This window comes from Schistosoma mansoni, chromosome 1 (genome assembly GCF_000237925.1).
Source record: "Schistosoma mansoni strain Puerto Rico chromosome 1, complete genome".
Taxonomy (NCBI): Eukaryota; Metazoa; Platyhelminthes; class Trematoda; order Strigeidida; family Schistosomatidae; genus Schistosoma; species Schistosoma mansoni.
The window spans coordinates 10,015,395-10,040,216 of NC_031495.1; the positions used below are offsets into that span (position 1 = coordinate 10,015,395).

The 24,822-nt window shown below is 36.8% G+C and overlaps 1 protein-coding gene across 2 annotated transcripts in view; it reads left to right on the forward strand.

Annotated features, from left to right (window-relative positions):
• The window catches only part of Smp_073610.1 (transcriptional co-activator crsp77-related), a gene marked incomplete at its 3' end in the record, with an annotated part of 22,302 nt that extends 3,041 nt beyond the window's left edge, over positions 1–19,261 (forward strand). Inside the window, exons 2-11 of one of the 2 annotated variants that reach the window (XM_018793197.1) lie at positions 2,003–2,118; positions 5,702–5,892; positions 5,929–6,087; positions 6,122–6,257; positions 6,303–6,647; positions 13,958–14,242; positions 15,459–16,210; positions 17,187–17,436; positions 18,556–18,713; positions 19,011–19,206. In XM_018793197.1, coding sequence (XP_018647734.1) covers positions 5,795–5,892; positions 5,929–6,087; positions 6,122–6,257; positions 6,303–6,647; positions 13,958–14,242; positions 15,459–16,210; positions 17,187–17,436; positions 18,556–18,713; positions 19,011–19,206 — 2,379 coding nt within the window. In that variant the 5' untranslated portion in view covers positions 2,003–2,118; positions 5,702–5,794. Of the gene's footprint in view, positions 1–2,002; positions 2,119–5,701; positions 6,648–13,957; positions 14,243–15,458; positions 16,211–17,186; positions 17,437–18,555; positions 18,714–19,010 lie in introns of both variants that reach the window. The other variant, XM_018793199.1, reaches the window with a different exon arrangement.
• Between the last annotated feature and the right edge of the window lie 5,561 nt (positions 19,262–24,822).

A 24,822-nucleotide genomic window follows, 5' to 3' on the forward strand; every position in this document is an offset into this window, starting at 1 on the left:
CCAAAAGCCTGTCCTGTACATCTTTCTCACCCCGTTTTCTTCGCATTTTAACGGAATTTTCTAATCTAAAACCAAATAACCGACTGTTAATGAGGATCCAGTCGATCAGTGTTGCCCAAGCTCTAGCGCTTAGTGCAACACCAGCAAAACCAGACAAACAAGCTACAGGGTTCCCTGATAAACGCACATGAAACTGGCTCAGGACATTCGCTTTTCGTTCTCTCAATTTCGTAAACAACACGCCCGCTGCGAGAAAGCAGTGATTAGGATGTCTATGACAGTAGTTGTGTTATATCTTGTGGCCGAGTGGATGCCTAGTTAATGTGTGACTTGATGAGACCGCCAATCAGGAAGCAGCGAATTATCGATTGGAACAGTGACACGAAACTCGTACGAGCAGACTAGAGTGCTAACCGGTCCTGCAATCTACCTAGCCCAGCCAGTTAGGTCCAAAAACACCAATAACAGCCTCTGTGGTATGAATCATTATTCACAAACATACTAGGTTTATATACCAACCAAACAGACCACATCGTACCATAAGATAGAAAATAACATTTGTACAATATTCAGCCAAATGTGGCTGTGAATAGTAATCAGTAAACTGATGATAACTCAAGAATCGTATAATAATAGTTCAAGGTCAAAATAAAGCTAATGATAAGAGGAACACGAATATGATTAGGTTAGTTACTTAACAATTATACAATAGGAAATATACATATTACATTGGTCCACAAATAGTCCTCAAAAGTTACCATTCACAATTCTCTTCGGGATACAACAAGTTGTATGCACGTGGCCATGTGAGGACATTTCGAGAGGGAGAGCTGACTTTCCCCACTCTCGTTCGTACCATGGCATTTGGGGCATGCACTCTTTAAGTTTAGTAAACACAAAAGTATAGAGAATTCGGTCCTGCTGTACATTTGAAGTGATTACATTATAAATATGATTGTGTAAGTAGTGTTAACTTCTTTGATGAAAGGCTATAGAAAACTGAGTGACAATCAATCATGTATGTTTGTGTTCTGTCCAGACCTTTATGTTTGGTTGCGCCTGCAACCTCAACTCACCAACAGTTACATGTGTTATAAATAAAACTCAACATGTATTTTGTCGATGCAATCCCACTCACCACTTTCAAATGGCCTTAGATGAAATTTTTGTTAGAGAATGTGCTAGAATGTGTGTCTAACTAAAAGCAAAAGTCATTTGGGATGTGCTGCAGATAAGATATTCATCCGATGTTGCAGTAGCGTCCTGCTACTTCATTTATATCTTCCAGCTTGAGATACGTGTGTAATCTATGTTTATCCTCAGATACCGTAGCACGGCTCATTTGGATCAGTGTTGTATTGAGTACTAGGACTGATCCTTCATTACTAAACTGAAACTTATTAACAGCCATTCTTGTGTATAGAAGGAAAAACTGTCTGCTTGGGATTTGTTAACCAGACATGACTCCTGAGGTAAAGTACTAGGTATCACCGGTTGAGTCGCTATCATATATGCTTCAGCGTAACCGTCCTAATGAAATTTTTTTGATAAACTATTGAAAATAAAAAGGATCCATTTTGGTAACGGCATTATTTTGACTGTATTTTATGATAATTCTTTAATTAACATAAGAAACTTATCGTATTTTTAAATAAAGAATAAAGGTAAGAAGGAAGTTTTTCTTCTTGACGATATCACTTACTGAAGCTGTTCAGCCATATCCATGATGATTTAATAAATATGAGTCGATAAAAAACCCTTTATGGCTCAACCTATTTCTACTCCTACATAGACATATATAGGATTTCGCTTCTTGCTTTTTTGTGATATGGTCTTATGTTTCTTCACAACGTTGTTACCTCGTTTTTATGTGGTGTTTCTAGATGCCCTGTTTCAAGAAGCACTTTTTATGTTATAATTAAAAAAAATAACACCACAGTTATTTTAGTGTTTAATCAATAACACTGTGTAGACATTAAAAACGTCTTATTTTATCTTTCAGGTTTACTTAGCTGCCAAAAAGCTGCTAATCGATATCTTATATTCGTCGCAGACTTTTCAAAAGCCATCTCTTCTCGGAGGAATCTCTCCTAAAATATCGTTCAATGAAAATAAACAGTAAGTACTATTAGTTAACTATTCTAAGAAACTCTAACTTCATATAGTCAGCTTTCTTTTTCATTATATGCGGTATCGAACTATATAGTGGTGTGCAGATTAAAGCATTTGTGTTTTGGCTTACTTGGATTGTGTATTACACATAGTAAACCAAGTCTATCATAGTAAGACAGAGAGGCTTATGACAATCTGGGCCTTCTTTGGCGTCTTTGTGATGTTAGTCTGGTCGTAAAAGGTCGGATCTACAACGAGTCAGGGGGAGCAGTTTTGCTCTATGCCTGTGAAACCTGGCCTCTTCGAGTATAGGATGTCAGAAGACTATGTGTTTAACCACTGTTCTCTCCGAAAGATTGCTGACTTTCAGTGACAACTCTGTATTAACGCAGATGTACGGCATCGTGTGTTCTGGCACAGCGATGATAATTCAATTGGTGTCACTATCTTGAAACACCGACTTTGGTGACTTGGACATGTTCTACAAATGTCTTCCAGAGAATTCCACGTGTATTAATTGCCGACGCTGGGACCAGTTGGAAACATTGGGGAGGTGGTCAGTGTATAGCATGGTGTCCTGATATGAAGAAAAGCTATACAGGACAGGCTTCTGTTGGTCTTTCATGACTTCCTGGTTGGAGTCCTAGAGATGGTGCAACACAGTGGCTAGAGACGTTGTCAGATATGTTTCAGAATAGAAGCCAGTGGCGATCCTGCTGTAACTTTCTTCATAAAAGTGAGAGTAACGTTTTTAACCAGAAGAATTGTTTCTGGTTGTAATTTTGCTAACTAAACTGCTTCTCTCATTAATATTATTATTATCTCATTCGCGTACACTAATTTCTATTCATTGCTGTCTTTTTTTATTATGTTCACTTTCCTTTCTGTATCTCTTCATAACCTCATTTTTATTGTGGTGCATATATATTTGGTGCCCCCTTTATACCAATGTTTGTGTCTGAATAAATAAATAAATAAATCATAATGGACGATATCAGAGCTGATGGTAATATGGAAAAAGACTGAAAGATGGCGCTAACTTATGATATCCATTTTTTTTCTGAACCATTTAGAAGAGATGAACTTATCAAAGGGAATCTTTGATGTCGAATTTTTATACTGTTTCGTCAATATTTGTAAAGATAAAATAATAATATAGTCAATTGGAAGGGCTCAATATTTCATTAAAAGTTTTTGTCCATAGACTAGTCTCCTTTGTAATTATCATCTTCACAAAAGTATTTGTGGACTGTTATCCTCCTTTCCATTTTCAACGTTCAGCTGATTAAAAGTTAGTGATGACATAAAAATTATATTAAAAATAAAGTAATACATGGGAGCCATAATTTAATCCTTAATTCGTCATTTGAGAGTTTTTCTTAGTTTAACTTTACATTTCCGTGACTTTACCTTTTTATAGACCTTCCTAATTTCAATGTTTTCTGTAATACACACCTTTATCTCTGTATACAGAAAACCAAAGAGATTAAAAATAATGGTCTGTAGAATACTATACTCTTTTCTGTAATATGTGATTTTGTAGTTATCTGTTCGATTTGGTAATCATTTACACCACGGAATGATAACTAAGAAAGTGATTGGAGACTATAAGTCACTGGACAATTGTCCTGATATCGTCTAGACTCGTTTGTGTTTGCTTGTGAAATAAACCCCAATACTTTTCGGTCTTACCGTGAGTATGACATTATTTAACCATTCACTTAAAATCGTATAGTTGACAGCTCTAACTTCAGTCAGTATGGCAAGTATTTCAACGGCCAGTCAGATCCATTGATGTGTTTTATTCATTTTTCAGTACAAATATACACCGAAATAAATATGCGCCACGCATATAAGTGAATAAAATTAGGAGGTAACATACAAAAAACAGTGGATGTAATTAAGAAAATACTTCAGCCAATAAGGAACCAGAGCTCGAAAAATTGACCATATTATGTCAAAATGTCAAAATCAAACAAGTCTCTCCTTATTTTATAAGGAAAGTAAACGAAAGTTACGGCGGGATTTCCACTGATTTCTATCCTGCGCCATGTCTGATGACATTACAAGTCACTGAGTGGCTCTCTCCCGGACCCCCACCAGGGAGTCTTTATGGACCGATAAATAGGAGTCCTATATACCCTCATTTCATATCCCGATACTACGTCATAAACTGACCACCTCCCATTTCACCGGCCATTCCCAGCGTCAGCAATGAATGAACTATGTGTCAGTTGCTGCGACACTAACGACAGCCAAATCATATGAAGGTGCAACAAGGTCCCCCGACAAGCGCTCGTAAAACAAGATTTTCAAACCGATAGATGGAGAACGAGTTTTCAGTACTTCACTATAGTCTCGGATATACAGCTAACATCTATGTTAACATTTTTCAAAGAAATAAATGAACCTATCCGTTTCCTATATGCATTAGTGTTCGAGAGTTGAGGAAGACCAATTAGAATGACACATGTAGTTTCAGAAAAGCTGATTGGGAGTCCATATTCAGTGGGAACATTCAAACTTTCGACCAATCAGTGATGTGAGTTCGTTTGGACAGAAGATTCCTACCGTAAATGAAGCTTATTAGTTTAAAAGTAATCAGAATGAAAACAAAGTATAATAGAAACGTGGTCCGGAATAAGATAAAAATACGTGAATGAAATGGGTAGTAATTATCTTTTGAGTTAGTAATCAAGCAAAGTAAATAGACCAATTACTTCATAATCATTCACTGTCACTGGTGGGTATCTATTTCACTTATAACTTTTTCTGATTCAATATTTTATGTCCTTATTATAATTTTAGGACAACACCTGGAAGCAAGTTATTCAGCCTGACTGTAATCCTTATTATAAATTGTCTTTAAATATACTACTGTTTTTGTGTACAATGGAAAATAAAGGCCTTGTCCAATTCTCTGTATATCATAAATAAGACATTGCTATCAGAAACAGCATTTAACTAGTTGTAGAGTAAGGAGTTACTCTAATACATTGTCGATCGAAGTTAGCACAGATATCCTCTTAGTTTTATCCATAAAACGAATACTTCTCAATTGACGGTAGTAAAAAGTCCCATTCTATGCGGCTGCGTTTGTTTATATCGATCAGTACACTCATAGCCAAGTGAGTGGTCCAAAATATCAAATACTAAGGTGGTGATGTAGTTGTTGGAGACAATAATCAGCGTAAAATATAGCGACCAAAAAGAAAAAGCATGCTTAAAGCGATTAGTTAAGTACTTTAAAGTTCACGTTCATAAAGTAAGACAAAAGCTGAAGATCGAATCTTTAAATGTTATCTGTAAAATATAATAAAATCCTACTTAATTAGATGTCCAAGTATGAAAAATATTTTGAATTTCAGTAGGAATGGCAATTCAACTTTTCCTTATATAGCAAAATAGGCCTTCAAAATTAAAACATTGTGTTTACAAAATATTGGGAAGCATTAACCATTCAATGAAGCTTGCCCAAAAAATTGTCTAATCGGATATATATATATATATATATATATATATATATATATATATATATATATAATTATATTATATAAGGTACATTTTATGTATTTATTTTTTCATATAGAAAACCTGAAGTTGACAGTTGGACCTGTGTTAAAAATACTTTAAAAAGCTTATACTCAATTGGGTTTCCCCGTGGAAGATAATCATCGAAACAATGCCTGTCCCTTATCCCCAACATCCGATCCCTATTGAAGCGCTCTCTGAATATGATATTCGTGAAATACTCTTGGATGGTCATGAAATTCTTGAAAAGTATGTTTAGTGTATCCATTAATTGAAAATAATCAGACCACTAACTCCAGCTGCAAACTTCCAGAGGATTATTAATCACATCGACTTTTCTGAGAGCAGCAGTTATGGTGATAATTGTTCTCAGAATAAAGAGTCCGAATCTTTCCTAAAGAACTTCACACCAAAAATATGGGAGAATGTTAAAGAGACCCTACGGTATATCGTATCAAGTATATCTCATTGTTTTTAGTACTACATTGATTGAGATCAACGCTTTGGTTGACGTTCTTTCTATCATCAAAGAAGGAAAATATCTGGCCATTAATCCTGTTGCTGATGATTCGCAAGAAACTAACCTTTCTCTTTACCTATCTGGGAAAAAACGAGTTAGTTTAATCAAATTCTTCCCTTATTTATTTTGAAACGAATAGTCTATCGCTGCAGCCGCTGATATCTTAATGAAAGGTGCTGAGCGTCTCCGTCGTAGACATAGTGAATTGATTGATGCCAGAGTTCGACGATCGAATTCATTAGTTCCCCCTCAATTTGATAATACTCATAACTCCTTCCATAAAGCACTAATGCATCTACGCCAAGAATGGAGACTAAAGTTGCATCAAAATTCTATTTTAGGTGATGTTAGTCTGCGGTCAGTTGGTTCTCACTTCAGGGAGTCTGGTAATTTCGAGGTCCGGGAATCAGATGTTTTTTTTGATGGTAAATCAGATGTGGAGTCACAAGACGACAAGTGTGTTGATGCAGTAACTGGAGTTATGGTAAGGGATGATTTATCATTTGTCTGTAATTAACATTTTCTGCGCTGTAAATGACGTTAAATATATGAATCATTTTTAATATTGTAGATTTAATGAATAATGAAATATGAAAACATTTGTAATTGAAACGAAATCGAAACAGTAATCAATTTCGATCTAATAACTTCTGAACTATCTTTATAGCTTTTTACAATTTATAAATCTCCATTCTAATTCAGCTTATTGGACCTTATTATGTTCAGCTATCAATTGATTGAGAGGCTTGCAAGTGATCGTACTTCACCCACACTATTTATGCAACTGTGTAAGTAAGATGGGTCGAATTTCAACATAATTCCGTATTAGCTATATTACGTGTTAGGCTAAGTAGGACGATGTTCAGAAATTCAATAACGAACATATCCGGTTGAGCGACCTACGTTACTAGCCGCAGAAGCGCAGTTTGATTGGTAAACCAACATAGATAAAGCGAATCCAGGAAACTTCTTTTGGTAAAAAATAATTAAGGTTGATACAGGGAATTAAGAGGACACAAACATAGCCTTCCATAAAACTGGGTTTTTTAATAACTATTCTAGTGAAATGATGACAAAATAGATCAGAAAAGCTCTAAAAAAGGTTTTGTGCGGCCAAGAGATGAACCCTTTTCTACAACTGTCTCATCACACCTGGAAATGAAAGCAGAATCTCCCGATTCGCTTTTCCGATATGTATATACCGATCTAACTGTTCTTGTGTAAGCAGTCAGTCAACCAGTCACAACGTAGAACTTCGTACGTACGTACATCAGTTCGAGTTGCCATACCACATTAGCACAGAGATGCAGTTGTCGATTCAAATCCCATAGTGGTAGAAGTAGTAAGAGTATAAGCAGTAATTGGGAAGATTAGGGTTTGAAGGTGTTATTGAAGGAGTATAATCCAATGAAATAAATTTGGAGAGAGAAAAAGGATACGGACATGAGGAAATCAAAAGGTTAGAATTCGATAGAACACAAAGAGTGGATGCACCTTCGCCATTGCAAACGATTTTGAGCCATGTCATTCAAGGTCTCTAACCATCGGTTGCTATCATTTCGTGGATCCCAACCAGGTAGTCTACACCTACCAACATGGCTCAGTCCACTTGTCAGCGACTTTATGGATTTATATCATGTTTTGGTCTAACCGCCCCTAGCTTTCTTCCAACCTACTCCTACACCATGAAACATTGCACGTCGGGGCAGTCGGTGGTTGGGCATACGTAACACATGTCGCAGCCATCTCAACTGATGAAGTTTCATTATTTCATAAATCGATTTGCCATCCTTACCTAGTACTCGTTTCCTAACAACTGCATTACTTACCCGGTGGTCCCAGGATATACGAGCAATGCTTCGAAGACACCTGTGATCAAATACTAGTAGCCTACGAATATCCTCTACTCTTACCGGCCATGTTTCACTACCATAAAGTAGGACGGAACGAACTGCTGCACAGTAAACACGTCCTTTTGTTGCTAGACGGATATCTCGCCTACGCCACAAATGACGCAAGTTGGCGAAAGCTAGACGAGCCTTCTGTATCCGTACTGAGATTTCGTCACACACCAGACCACAAGGGCTGATGAGACTCCCAAGATAAGTGAACTGGTCTACACGCTCAACTGCTTCACTCCCTATCATTAGTTCAGGTGTCGCTGCAACCCAATCCTGAAGTAACATTTTGCACTTCGAGGGAGAGAATCGCATTCCGAACATGCCTACATAGTTGCTTATAGTAGTCAGAAGACTCTGCATGTTGCCAGCGTCCTCACCAAGTAAAACTATGTCGTCGGCGTATTCTAAGTCAACAAGTGAGCCTCCCGGTAAAAGTTCAACTCCTGGAGGTTTAGCTGATGAAAGTGCTATCTCTAAAAGTATGTCAATGACAAAGTTAAACAAGAATGGGGAGAGTGGACAGCCCTGACGAACACCACTTGAGGTAATCAGTTCTAATGACAGTTCGTCATAGGCTCTAACTCGACCAGTTGTGTTCGAGTAGAGAGCCTTTATGAGGTTAATGTACTTCTTTGGTACTCCTTTCAGTGATAAACACTGCCATAGAACCTCACGATCCACGGAGTCAAATGCCGCCTTAAGGTCAAGAAATACTACGATTGTGGGACGTCTGAATGTATGTCTATGTTCTAGGACCTGACGTAGGGTGAATATCTGGTCTATGCAACCACGTCCAGGTCGAAAACCAGCCTGGTTTTCTCTAGTCTGCTCTTCACGAGCTTTGGTTAGGCGACCTAGTATTATTGAAGCTAATATTTTAGACACTATATTAGTCAAACTGATTCCTCTGTGATTGTCACAGGAGGACTTTTGTCCTTTCTTATAGACTGGCACAATCAGTGATTGGGACCAGTCAGATGGAATTACGTCCAGTTCCCAGATACTACCTAAGACCTCAGTCAATCTCGTTGCTAGTACTGGACCACCATCCTTAAAAATCTCAGGGGTCAACCTGTCAGGGCCTGCAGCTCTCCCTCGCTTCAGATTTCCTATAGCTTTTTCAACCTCGCAGAGGGTTGGAGGACTTACCTCAATTTGCCATTCAGGACGACTGGGGATCGTGGGTAATTGAAGTGTTGCTGAAGGCCAGTTGAACTGATCCCTAAAGTGTTCTGCCCATCGATCCAATCTCCTGGATTGAGAATGAATGATATGCCCATCTTTATCTAAGATGGTTTCACTAATACTTGGGTTCCTAATACCGGTTTCTTTAACGAGTCTGAATAGCTGCCTACTGTTACTTATTGCCGCTGCCTTTTCCATCTCTCTTGCTTTCGCTACCCACCACTGTTCACGATCATTATGTAGGCTTCTTATTAGCCTGCGCTTAAGTTGACTCCGCTCTTTGTTATGTTCAGAGCCAGGTGGGATGAGTTTTCGAGCATCTATCAATGCGGTAGATGCTGCCGAGATCCATTGTTTCTCCCTAACCTTATGGTTTACCTTACTAGCGGATATCACTGCTGTTTCCACAGCTTTTCGGATGTCATTCCACGCTGCCTCGGGGTGGGCACAACTTACATGGCTGCCTAACTGTTTTTCTAGTTGTTCCTGAAATATATTCTTGGCTTGCCTATCATTAAGTAGAACCCTTAGAGGCTTCCCTGCAGTGTCTTTCCTACGTCCAGTAAGACGCAGACAGATACGTGCTCGCACTAGAGCATGATCTGAATCTAAACATGTGCTCCAGAATGAGCGACAGTCTTCTATCGAGCCCCTCCATCGGTGGCTGATAGCGATGTGATCTAATTGGGTCCAACGTTGGGACGAATTCGGGGGTCGCCATGTCAAAAGATGTTTTTCCTTATGCTTAAAGTTAGTATTTGCAAGAAATAGACGGTTATCTGAGCATAGCTGCAACAGACGGTCTCCATTATCTGTTCTTTTCGCCATGACACCATAAGATCCACCAAGGTGTCTTTCATTTAGTTTACCTACTTGAGCATTAAAGTCACCTGCTACTATTACTACATCAGAACGCCTAGCTTTTCGGAGAAGGTCAGAAAGTTTCCTGTAGAACTCATCTTTTATATCATCTGAGCTGCAGTCAGTGGGAGAGTAGGCAGAGACGACGAAGAGGCAACGACGAGTTTCCCTATCTTTCCGAGTCCTTACTGATCCGTTTAGTTCGACAGCGCATAGACGACTGTCTACTGGGATCCAGTCTAAAAGAGCTAGTTCTACCTTACGACTTAATGCTATACCTACTCCAGCGAGGCCACGGGAAGCAGCATCAGGGCTTCCAGATACACGAAGCGTGTATCGAGATGAACCTTTATTTTGATTAGGTGCGGTCAAATGAATGACACTACTCGGATCTTGTATGCGCGTTTCGGAGACGCAGCACACATCGATGGTGTAAGATTCTAGAGTCCTAGCTAAGGAAGCCTGTTGTCCTATTTGGCACAATGTTCAGACATTAAAAGTTCCTACATGTAGTTTAGAGCGTGGTTTCAGGAGACCAGGAACAACTTTCCGTGTACTGGAATCGTTTGCCCTAGCGGTGCGAGGTGATAAAAGGACGTCGGAAGGGTTAGTCGTGGAGATAAGAGTGTTATTAGGTGTAGGAAGGATTTGAAAGTGACCAACTTGGTCTCGTGTGCAGTTATGGGTATGAGGGCTAGTATCACTTCCCGGCTACCCACACCGTGGAAGCCAGTTATATCCAACCGAAATTTAGGCAAATCCATCATCAGATTCCCGGATATCCTGCGTAGCTTAGCAAAGGACAATTAAGATTGATTTAGAACTTCAATAACTGATAAAGGAAATCAAGTAAAAATAAACAACGCCTTCCAAATTATCCATCGTATTCCAGATGGATTAACTCCGGAGGTGTTTAAGGGTGGTGGTCCAGTTTTAGCGATTACATTGACTAATATTTTATCTAAAATCTGGGAGGTGGAAGTAATCTCATCTGGCTAGTCGCAATCACTGATTGTTCCAATATATAAGAAGGGGTCAAAATCATCCTGTGATAACTATAGAGGGATTAGTTTGACTAACATATCATCTAAAATACTAGCCTCAATAATTATTGGACGCCTAACTAAGACTCGTGAACTGCGAACACGAGGAAATCAGTCTGGTTTCAGACCTGGTCGTGGCTGCATCGACCACATATTCACCATTTGTCAGGTTTTTGGAACACAGGCATGTTTATTGGCGTCCAATAATGATGGTGTTTCTTGACTTAAAAGCAGCATTTGAGTCTGTAGACCGAGTGGTTCTGTGGCAGTGTCTGTCATTGAAAGGTGTACCTCAGAAGTATATAAACCTTGTGAAGGCTCTTTACTCGAACACTACCAGTCGAGTGAGAGCTTATGGCGAACTGTCATCTGATTTTACAACCTCAAGTGGTGTCCGGCTAGGCTGTCCAGTATCTGATTTTTGTTCAGTTTCATCATAGATCTACTGCTTGAAATAACGCTGTCGTCGACTGAATTTTCGGGCATTGATCTTCTACCAGTGATACTGCCCAGGTGCCCAGACTGAAGCAGGTGGTTTTCTTAGGGAGCCACACCCGGAGCTTTTGACCTGAAGGTCTAGTCCAAAAGGCAGTGGAGCATCCTGAGGAGATGCAGTCCCATGGTAGCCGGTGATCAATGATTGATTCGTACGCCATTTGTTCCCTCAGGATACTGGAGCCCATGTGCACCATTGGTTTGGAATCAGGGTTTTCCAACTCCCCTAGGTGGACTCGCCTTGTCCACCAACCCGGTTAAAGCACCGAACATTCGCTTTTCGTCCTCTCAATTTCGTAAACAACAGTAATGGCACGAGTAGGCAGTGAGTAGGACTTCCCTGGCAGAGGCTATATACACGTGGCCATGTGAGAGCATTTCGGGAGAGAGAGCGGACTCTCCCCACTCTCGGCCGTACTAGGGCATTTGGGGGCTAGTAGAAGATACTCGCAAGTTACTAGTATTTGACCACAGATGCCTTAGAATTATTGCTCGCATCTGCTGGGATCACCAGGTAAGTAATAATGAGGTTAGACACAGGGTATTAGAGAGTGATGGTAAATCAGTTGATGAGGTCATTAATCTTCATCGACTTAGACGTTTAGGTCATGTATTACGCATGGCGAACTATCACGACGGCCAATTGTGACTAGTGTGTTTCTTAGACGGAAGGAAGAAAGTTAGGGGCGGCCAAACCAGAACGTGGCATCGGTCCATAAAGTCACTAACTTCTGGTGTGAGCCATGTTGGTAGATGCAGTCTACTTGGTTTAGGTTCACACGACTGTTTTAACTAGTGGTTGGAGACTCTGAGTGACATTGCTCAGAATGGATCACAATGGTGTAGGTTTATACACTATCTTCCCTTAAACCGTGCGATTAAAATTGCTATGTACCTTTCTTTCTACGAACTATTTTCATCCTGTATCATGTCCTTATAAGCATTTTTTTTAACTACAATTGAAGTTACTGCTCATGAGAATTTAGTGTTTACTTTGTTGTGCTAATGATATGTTTCAACTTGGACCGATGCATATAAGTGCTTGATCCGATGTTGTTGATGACCGGCTGATCGCTTTCCAGTAAATTTGCGACATCTTTTATTCGTTTGTCTCTTGCAGCTGAAGACATCCATCTAAACAAATCCGTTTTCTTCATTTATAAGAAATTTGTACAACCTTTTTCTTAGCCATCAACACTGCTAATACTAGAGCTTGTTACAGATGACTTATTACTTCCCGTTTGTTTTTCAAAAAGTTCGTAATTTTTGTTTGGGACCTGTACTCCTGCATAGCCGTAAGATTTCTCTCTCCACTCTTACGTGACTATTGTTAGTATTCGAATTTTATCAAAATGTTTGTTGACTCTCTAACCAGATACCATTTAATAATCCTATTCTATGACTAAATATTTCAGTTCATTCATTTAATCAATAAATATCTTTGCATAGCGATTATTTTATCCATTTGTAATTTTTAATTACTTTATTAATAGATTGATGAAGTAGTGAAACTTCATCAGTTGAGATGGCTGGGACACGTGTTACGTATGCCCAACCACCGACTGCCCCGACGTGCAATGTTTCATGGTGTAGGAGTAGGTTGGAAGAAAGCTAGGGGCGGTTAGACCAAAACATGATATAAATCCATAAAGTCGCTGACAAGTGGACTGAGCCATGTTGGTAGGTGTAGACTACCTGGTTGGGATCCACGAAATGATAGCAACCGATGGTTAGAGACCTTGAATGACATGGCTCAAAATCGTTTGCAATGGCGAAGGTGCATCCACTCTTTGTGTTCTATCGAATTCTAACCTTTTGAATTCCTCATGTCCGTATCCTTTTTCTCTCTCCAAATTTATTTCATTGGATTATACTCCTTCAATAACACCTTCAAACCCTAATCTTCCCAATTACTGCTTATACTCTTACTACTTCTACCACTATGGGATTTGAATCGACAACTGCATCTCTGTGCTAATGTGGTATGGCAACTCGAACTGATGTACGTACGTATGAAGTTCTACGTTGTAACTGACTGACCAACACAGCACCACTATATTGTTATTAATTTTATCATTATTGAACATGTATATTAGTTTGCAATCAAAATGAAAAACTAATGGAATAGAAATAACAGTAATTAACTGTAAAACTTCGATATAGATTCAGTATTTTTTCTTTCGGTATTACTGTTAATTATTTTTACTGCTAATTTTTGATACTGATATTTAATTCAACAATAAACAATAATACTCGTTTATTTATTTCATCATTTTGTGATCTACTTTTAATAGATAATTTTTTCTCAGTCTATGGAAGCTCTTTTAAATTCATCTCATGGACCTGGCTTGTTGAATGTTGAATTCCTTGAATCGGATATTAATTCACTACCTACACCTTTGTTAGAGTTCATATTTCATAAACAACAAATATCCTCATGTTCTAGAGATCCGTTACCCATTAACCAGAGACAAAAACTTTTCAAAGCTCAGAGATTATTAGCATGTAGAGAGATTTTATCTATGCTTAGTTGTGAGGCAAGTACTTCAAAGGAATATAATCATCTAACTGGTTCTGTCGCTTTTGCCACTCAGGTTAGTCTTCTAACACCTTTATTTCTCTTGTTATTGATAGTAAGTTAAAATAGTTTTAGAAAAATCTATGGGATATAAAGCAATTTTTGGTTACGAATCATAATATTTATGGAAGCCGGTCGATATTATTTTAGTTCGAGTACCGTATCCTTTCACTTCCCATTTACAGGATAAATGAACGCTAAAACACAACCACTCTTAGCTTCATTTGTGTCCTACACTATTATGTGATGCTTTCTCTGTAAATCCATCCCAAGTAACCTAGCTCGCTTGTATTTCATACTATAACACTGCTTACCGTTTAATCTTATTATCAACCAAGAATACACTATCCACGTACTCAATATTCGCCATTATTTCTCGAGTCTTTACGTACAGAACCTTCAGTTCCTCTGCATATCCACTCTGGTTTAGACACTTTCTTTTTACAGTCATTACAAAGAATTAAATGCAAGAAGTGCTTTCATTAAACGTTTAGTCTTGAACACGATACCTATGATAGTGTGGACGAATCTATAGGCCGTAGACGTAGCCAACATATTTTAAATATAAATGAGACATAATCTTTCATACGTTAATATTTTTTTCCTACGTGTTTTACAGTATGTGCGATACTTAGTCTATACATCACATTGTGTTAGTAAAAGATTTATGCCTATAACTTCTTAATATACCCAACGTGAATCCTTTAAGATAGACAAAAGTAGTTTTTGATAACGTCATATGTTGAATGTCTGCGACTTTTTTGTTCACAGTGAAACCGTAGTCGTGTTTCTTTACATTCAGACATAATGTAAAACGAAGGAGGTAGGAAATTTGATTTGTTTCCAAATTTAAATAGACAATGACTCTTGGTACCACGAGTCAAATAGATAATTAGATGCAGCTCTACTGCGAAGCACAATTTAATGTGCTAAGTTGTTATGGGTTGTGCAAACCGAAATAAGAGATATTTCGGAACCCCTAATTCAATGTTTAAATGCTGATGTTAGCAGACCACAATTCTGTCGCGAAAACTTATAAGCCTGTAACCTAGTATATCTCGAATTCTGATAGGATATCAGCCGTAAGTAAAGCTAAATCTGTAGAAAACTGAAAATAATTACAGCTATCTTTCAAAATGTGTCATCTCTATATTATGAGATTAAAAGTAAATAACTAGGATAAAATTATTTATAAATGAATCCTAATTGCTATTTTATGCTTACTTCTATAGGATAAGATCATAGCCACATTATTCCCGGGAGTACAAATATGTCTGTCGTCCGTTGTTAGACCTACAGTTTTTGGTGAAGATGTATTGGGTGACGAAAGACCAAAATTACAAGATAAAAAATTACCAGATCATACGGTATTTACTATGGACTATTCAAATTGCATAAACTTGCAACTTCATCGTATGTTAGCAGGTCAGCATCGTGCAGTGTGGCCGAATCTCGCCAGTTTGCCACAGCCTGCATGTGGCCCTGTAGAGATTCCTTTATACTATCGTTCAGGTGGTGCGAACGGATTACCCGCTTCAAGATTTTCATCACTATCACATAGCACGAAATTCTCCTCTGGATTTTCTGTCGCTGTTGCTAGTGTTTCCGGTTTTGCTTCCCAAGCTGCTTCTGCTTTGTGTGTTATTCACGCCACCAACCGGATTAACGCAAATAGTGTTGAGAAAACAACTACCTTTAGCCAGCGTTCTCAACCCATCTTCGCTGGTCAAGATCGATTGTCGCTCTTCACAGAATGGGGACACTCACTCCCAGCTGGAACCTGTGTTCCACCAGTTGGGTTTCGTCACGGGGTTCCAAACTCTGCTGATGATTCGGTCCCCGGCACAAGCGACATCGCTATGCTGGAATATAACCTGTTATCTCGAGGAGTTGATGAAGACACAATGAAAACTGTTCTTGGTACGAATCCGTCGTTACTTAGCCGAACCATTGCCATATCTCGTCACCACTATCTTCGAGATCAGTAAGTTGATGTATATTTTGACTTGTTTCACTGCATTATTTTGCAACAGTAGTTCTATTCTTTTAGTTCTGAAGGAATGGACGCCTTGTCTAAAATGTGAAAGGAAATCTTTCAAGTCTACTAAGTTCACTTGAATAGCATGGTCTAAGTCAAAAGACAGTCTTAGAGTCTCGCAAGATATATATGACTAGATGTATCCAGGGGGGGGCACAACCAACAGCGAACACATAGATAAAGAGAAAATTGACCACTGCAGTATGGACGAACGAAGAATAATTACATTAATCAAAAAGGAATGTAACTAGTTTCCGGTCAACAAATAAAGTACAATCAATAAAATTTCGGATGCTCATGGGTATTATCCTCAGAATATGTAAGTCGATTGTAGTTTTCCGACCAATGTGGAACATTATTCCTTTGAAATCATGTCCATTTAAAAAAAGATAGAATTTCGGGGACAAAATTTCTTAAGTGAAATGTCTTTTAACTTCCTTAGTTTATGTAAAAACTTATTTGAACTGATTTTCGAAGATAATTTTGGGGTTATTTTTCTATTATGCTATGTATACGCGTGATTGGTTTCAAATGTAATGAGTTACATTGTTTGATAATAATGAGCAATCCTTAATTCTTCATGCATATATTAATGAATGGTCCCTGTTTACTTCGAAGTTATGTATTGACTGAAGCTTATTCTCAGGTTTATTGTTCATACGACACTTAACAGTTAACTGTCAATATTTTTTATCTTAATTACTTTCATTCCTGTCAACATCAAATACTTAGTTTCATCGACTCAGTGCAAGTCACAAATTTTATCAACTAACTTCTCTTGGGTAAAACTTCAAACCTAACTTCGACACTTCTAATGTTGAGACTATACATCATGTGGATGACTAGGAAGTATCATGTATTAATTAACATGTTTGAATTAGTTTTTCTAGCTTTTTATTTCTCACTTTGATTTCACTTCCAGAGTATACTCCATCATTTCCGAACTTTCTCAATGCTCTCCTATTAAGATTATAGCACATTGGGATACTTTTAATTCTGCTACTGAAACGTCAGTCAGATTGTGTTTTTACTGTACAGATTATGATGCCTATCGTTCGTGGTTAGGTGTAACAATTACACCTAATGGTCTTGTGGTATTGTATGCAGACCCTCCTAGAACATATCGTTTAGGTATGGATCTAAGCAGACTCAAAGATGTTTTAAACAATCAGGTATGTTTATTTAGAAAATTATAGTCCTTGTACAATGCTTCTGTTATTGAGATTGTACTATTTGATTCTGTAGTTCATTTCAATCTTGCACTTACGTAATATAATAAACCATATTCAGGAATCATTATCTTATGTTTCTGATAAAAATGGTTCAATTACTAAGATACAGTGCCAATTGTTAATTATGAAAATAATGATGTATTTACAATATCCCAATGAGTAGAAAATGTTGAAGTTTCGTGACTAAGTGTAAACCAGTTCTCCAAAGAATAATTTTTTATGACATTTCCGAAATACAAAGTACTATTACAAGACTAAAAATATCCTGACTTCATTTTAGCTATTGGATGTAGTTGGAAAGTTCATGTATCTGGGTTAACTGAACAACGCTTTTGTGACCCTAGTTCTACTCTGTACGTGTAAAATTTGTCCTCTCCGAGCTTAGGATGATCTGCATACCTTCTGTATTCAGTCGTCATTATCTTCTATGGATTATTAATATCCAGTATCAACACCATATTAGTAATGATTAGTTCCATGGGTGTGTATTTGAGCACAGCGATGACGACTCATTTTACGTCATCTTGAAACATCGGCTCTGGTGTTTCGGACATTTTTTATGAATGTCATCTCAGCGACTTCCACATAATTCTAGTATTTAGTTGAAAACACTAAGAAATGAGTTTATAGTATCGCTCTGCGGCTATAAAGACAACCGTATATATTCCTGTTTCTTATGGTGATATTGATGAGTATATGTATCAGTGTGCTCGGTTAACCCACTCTGTTACAAGCTACAAACTGATTAGAAAAAAAGAGTGGAAATTAACCGAGAAAAATTGAAGATGAATGCATGAATATCGTCAACTATAAATTTTGAAATCTTGAATTATGTTCCTTTTTATAGACAATTAACCTTTAATTGTTTGTTATGCTTTGAAAAACTTATTCATCATAATGTAAAAAGGGTTTAGTGCCTACTTATAGCTACCGAAATCGCCTACCAAATATCATGCAGTAGTTATCTTAACTCAGCACTTTTTTTCAAATTCACTATATAGTACTTACAAGTAAATGTCTTCTACTTAAACTTTTTTTTCCACTGATTTTCAACTTCAGGTATTGTATACACAAATGAATTATATAGATATATTGGCTATAAAAATTTTGGGTTGGGTTCGATTAGGGAATAATCCATTTTCAGCAGTAGCCAATCCTGAAGAGATCGGTGATGGTCCAGTGATAGTAAAAATGTTTGCATCTCCTTCTGCTAAATAGTAAGCTGATATTTCTTTCGTATACCAATCTTTTTTGTTTGCGTTTCATGAATATTACTGTTAATATCGTTTCCATACAGTTATTTTGTTATTACAATATACTTATATATAATTATAATGTAAAACCTAGTCCAATCCTAATAGTAATGTGACTGACCTGAAATTTATTAGTGAATGTACCGAAACTGGTACTGAATATTAATGAATGTATTACATAGTTTATCTGAAGCCAGTAGGATAATATTTAGTTCATAAATTAATGTGAGTTTCTCTTTCTGTCTCTCCAAACCTTTTTAGTTTAATTTGTTTACGTGCAAGTGCTGTCATGGATATCCGAATGTTTGTTTCTCGTTGTAGTCCATGCGACTACCAATTTATAACTGATCATAAAGATATATTTTCAAATCAAGACTTTCGTGAAGTATTTCTTTCTCATATGTATGGAAAAAGTTTGGTATCCAAAGTTGAAGCACTTATGACTTTATTATCTTAATGAAACTATTATAAAATATTTTGTTTTAATTGTGTAAATATAAATATTACTTTATACATTCATTTTTCTGGTGTCAATGATACATCTCAAGAGGTATAATTGTTAGTCATTTATGGATTAAACTTACGAGTAGGTCATAACCAGTTAATTAAATCATTACTTGGTATACCTTCTTTACCGCTAGTAATAATAATAATCATTATTATTATCATTACTATATTTTTCTATTTATTTAAACACATAAACATTGGTAGAAGGGGGCATCATATATATATATATATATGCGCCACACAAATTGTCCGATTTTTATATAGGGCTGGAATACTGCTCGGGTGCCCAAACCGAAGCAGGTAGTTTTTTTAAGGGGTCACTCCCCGAGCGTTTAACCTATAGGTCTAATCCACATGGCGGTGGAGTAACGTAAGGAGACGCAGTCTCATGATAACCAGTTGCCAACGACACTAGCTTCATTTGCCATCTGTTCCCTCAGGATTTTGAAGCCCATATATACCATCAGTTTGGAATCAGGGTTTTACAACTCTCCTAGTTGGTTCATCCATATTCGCCAACCGGATTGACGAACCGGACATTCGTACTCTCAGTTTCGTAAACAACACCCACGCAGTGAGCAGGTTTTCACTGACAGCGACCATATGAGAGCATTTTGAGGGGTCGAACTCTCTCTCCCCACCTTCGACCGTACCAGGCATTTGGAGACATTATCATTATTAAAACAGTAATAATAGTAAAAATTCAAACAATTTCCATTCTTAACACGATAAGTGGGCCATGGATATTCTTACTTTCCAGAATCGTTAAGAATGGCTGGTCAAAAGTTTTTTTTACTATTCTCATTCTTAAGTCACATGATGTATACCTCAATGGCCACAATTTAAAATTTTCAATACTTGTATAAATAAAATAGTTTTGTTACGCAAATATGTAATCCATTGGTTCTCCACCGACTTATTCTTGATCGGTAAAAGATATAAAAACACCTGATGCGTCAAGTCACAGCTGACAATTAGGAATATTTAAAAATGTCTTTAGAAAACTATTTACTAAACACTCATTTATATATACAAATTAAATTACTAATGCGTAACTACCGGTGTTTCATATTTTCTTGTCACTTTCTACAGTCTAACTTTTTGAAGGATTTCTAATGTGATCACCTATGAGAATTGATACGAAAACTACTCGTATTTTGTTCAAATTTTTGCGTTCTTCTCAGGGATTCTTTGAACTATCTTTGTGGTTATTTCACTTGTGGCTTCCATATGGGAATAGGATAGTGTTTATTGCTGCTTCAGTTTGGGCACCTGGGCAGTATCACAGCCCTCACACAAATCAAATGAGATTTGTGCGGCGCATATATATCTGGTGCACCCTTGTATCAATATTTATGTGTTTAAATAAATAAATAGTGTTTATTATTCCATTGTAGAATATCCATTGAGTCTTTAAAGAATTACTTCGTCATGTATTGTAAATGATTAGCATGTTTCTAATGCTATATTTCTAGCTATCTTCACTATTAATTTAACTTGGGAATGATCGCATGTTGTATTTTATCGATGCAATTTTATTCATGCAATGAATTTCTGTTCATTAGGAATATGCATCACTGACAATTATGTGACCAATAAAGTATCAATGCCAAGGTTGAAGTTGATAGTTTCAAATAAATTGGACAGAAAGTTAATAATAAATATATTTTTTTGTTATATCCCATTGAGCAGAAAATTTGAGTCAATTTCATTCGGTTATTTATTTACTCTGGAGAAGTGGCTTACATTAATTCACAAAACGTCAGAAATACAGTTTTACTACTCATTGGGATATAACGGAAGAAATATTTTTATTATGACCCATAAGGACCCCCAAATGCCCTGGTGCGGCCGAGAGTGGGGAGAGTCCGCTCTCTCTCCCGAAATGCTCTCACATGGCCACGTGTATATAGCCTCTGCCAGGGAAGTCCTACTCACTGCCTTCTCGTGCCATTACTGTTGTTTACGAAATTGAGAGGACGAAAAGCGAATGTTCGGTGCTTTAACCGGGTTGGTGGACACGGCGAGTTCACCTAGGGGAGTTGGAAAACCCTGATTCCAAACCAATGGTGCACATGGGCTACAGTATCCTGAGGAAGTGAATGGCGTACGAATCAATCATTGGTCACCGGTTACCATGGGACTGCATCTCCCACGATGCTCCACTGCCTTGTGGATCAGACCTTTAGGTCAAGGGCTCGGGGTTTGGCCCCTTGAGAAAACCACCTGCTTCAGTTTGGGCACCTGGGCAGTATCACAGCCCTCACACAAATCAAATGAGATTTGTGTGGCGCATATATATCTGGTGCTTCCTTGTACCAATATTTCTGTGTTTAAATAAATAATGACCCATAAGATCCACATTTATTGAGAGCTAAAAATAATTAGGAATCCTCCATCAACGGAGTTTAATTACTGTGGAAATTTGACAATTTTTGAAAATCTAATGTCTACTCTTTAATTGGAATATTTTTTTAACTATTAAACGCAGTTGTTGCCGTGTACATTTTCTGAAATACTAGGACCTGTTATATGCATTCATTTCATAACTTAGAGCTACCAATGGAGAACAACTATATGATTTTAAAATACTAGACAAACATTGATGGTTGTAAGAGATATTCATTAAGAAAATATCTCCAGGATGTGCTAGTGTAAGGACTTATTACATGAAAGATTAGCGATCAATGTACTTAGTTTTCCATTTTTTTCATCCTTTATAATGTTGAATATCGGAAGATGATATTGAATTATCACTGGATTTCATTGATACAGTGCCAATCAAGCCTATCCATTATAGTTACGAAGTGGCGTCCAGATTGAATGAAATTTTTTATTTGAACTTGAATTATGAACTTCATTTAGATAACATGACCTGTTCCTGTAAGCAATTAATAGTGTTACTATTGGCGTACGATGTCCTTATTAACAACCTACTTGAATTAATTTCGTACCATAATTAACTTGAACACTACGATTACGTCTGCCTCCGGTGTAATGTTAATTAAGTCATGACGCGAAGTATTGTTAAGTAAAGTTTATCCCTAGCATCCTTGTAATCTAGCCAAGCGATCAAACAGACAGGGCAGATGAATGTGTGAATGCATGTATGAATTAAATGAAAGTTAATTGTACATATGTGATCTGTTATATATGTATATGCAAAGTGTCGTGAATTAAAAATCCACCTTGAGTGTGACAAGTCTGTCAGTCAAACGTACATAGACATTCATAAACGCATATATGTACACAGATATGAGTTCACAATTATTTATAAGAGGGAGAACAAAGTAACCAATGAGACTGTAATTATAAGCTTGACAACAAAACGCTTGTCTCATACCTTTTTGACAAAGCCCAAAAAGATAGGTATGTAGAATAACGGAAATAAGTGAAATGATCAATCTGTCCATAAATTGGAACAAAGTCCCCGCAAAACCATCTTAAATGATGATTCCGGTGCCTAAACGTGATATGTGCTGACCATGTGTTCAACGACTGAGCTATTGCTGACTAGCATCAATCTTTAGATCGAGGTGCAGAGTAGTATTATGACATTTGTTTGAGGAGTATACTCGTTCGACCAATTAAATTCACATGAACAAGTAAACAATTGGATTTGGGTTGAGGTTTTTGAAGGCGGCTATTTGTCATTGACGTTTTTCCTAATGAAGTACCTGTGATGAACAAAAAGTCTCTTAGAGATCCTGACAGTTATTTCTTAAGATTTCTATTTGAAATAGATGTTCATGAACAAAAACTTTAGTACTGTTAGAGTATTTTTGAGTTGCTATTTTAGTTTTACACTAATTTAGATGTCTCTCGCTTAAAAAATCACTCAATTGTTGTTCATTGGATTTTATTCACCGTCGCAGATATTCAGTCAGGCTTCGAGGGTAGAAAATTGATTAGGCTCTGGTTGCCTAGTAACATTCAACTTCGGAAGCCTGTATACTGTCTGTTACACATTGGCTTTCTATATACCAGAGCTCTCTGGTCATCGCTACAGAAAAACATTAAGAAGATGAAATTCATATTTCACCTCCGATTTTATTGTGAAGGTAGTGGCAATTATTGAAATGTTGTAGGGTGTTATTAACATCTCTGTTCTCGCCACATAATAGAGGTGTTGTCTATATAACACTTAATGAAATCCTTGTATTGTCGTTCCAATGTCTGTGTTCTCCAGAATGATCACGATACGGTGACCCAGCAGTGAGTCTATTTTATCCCCATCAATCTGCTCATATAAGTAATAGTTAAATCTAAATTGAATGTTGAAGTTGCAACGTAGTAGTTTTTTAGGCAATGTTTTGCAATACCGATTTGGATTATGTTATTTTTAATATAAATACATAAGAATCAAATTGTGTGTGAGAGGAACATTATAAAGAGAAAAGCAACATCTAATGATATCACTTTTCCTGATAAGTTGATTTCGAGTACTGAACAAGCAAAATCATAGGGATCAGAAACTCTGTTTCGACTTATATCTGACTAGTTGTAGAATTTCCACCAACCATATGAGAGTTTTATGATATGGATAGTTATTAACTTCAATTATAGGTTGAAGAGGAATATATATTATTAAACTTTAGGAAGTCATAAAACGGTCGGATATTGGAACCTGATAGCTTTAGATTTTTTAAATAGATCACTGATAATGGTTGGTTCATTTATTCAGCTTGGGTTTATATACCTCTGTCAGTGTAAAAAGTGATTCAATAATCTAATCCAACAACATATGTTGAAGTATACTCTCATTTTATCCGTTTTTCCTCAAATAAATTCTTGAATTAATGGGTGTTATTACTGTGACCTAATACTGAAGTAGGACTAATTGAAAGGTAGCTTCATCGTAATGTTATTTTATTATTATTATTACTATTATTAAAACAATTGCATTAGTTAAACAATGAATATATGTAATTTGCATTGTTTAATTTTTTTATGTACATAAATAGATAAATAAATAGTGGTAGTAGTAGTTATTTACGCACGCTAATAAAGTAAACATGTATTCTTGTGGATTAACTTAATCTTTAAGATACTCACCTTTAATTATTATTCACGTGTCATTTATTTTATTATACTCTGTAAAAAACAGAATACAATAAACAATTGCTTATGGATATATAGTAATAAACTATGAGTTAACTTCAGAAATATACTTAGGTAAAACTTATAATATGGTAGAACATTGTGTTCCGAATTAACAATGATAAAATTATAAGTGGATATAGTCAATGTATTATTATGTATATTACTAGTAAACAAAACAAGTGAACATATAGTAATGACTTTATTGCCTATTACCATAGCAACAGGTAGTCAGTTTATTCTGAATTATCCGGATGCTATCTCTTGTGGGTATGTGTAAACAAGGCAAATTCATCTATGCTCCTTGTATGCCACAATATGAATTGGTTCTCAAAACATATTATTCACTGTATATCTTAAGAAATTCAAGTCTTAAACAATGGGCTATATATATATATATATATATATATAGCCCCGCCCTAAACCGTGTTCAACACAATTTGAATTATTACAAGAATTTTGATGA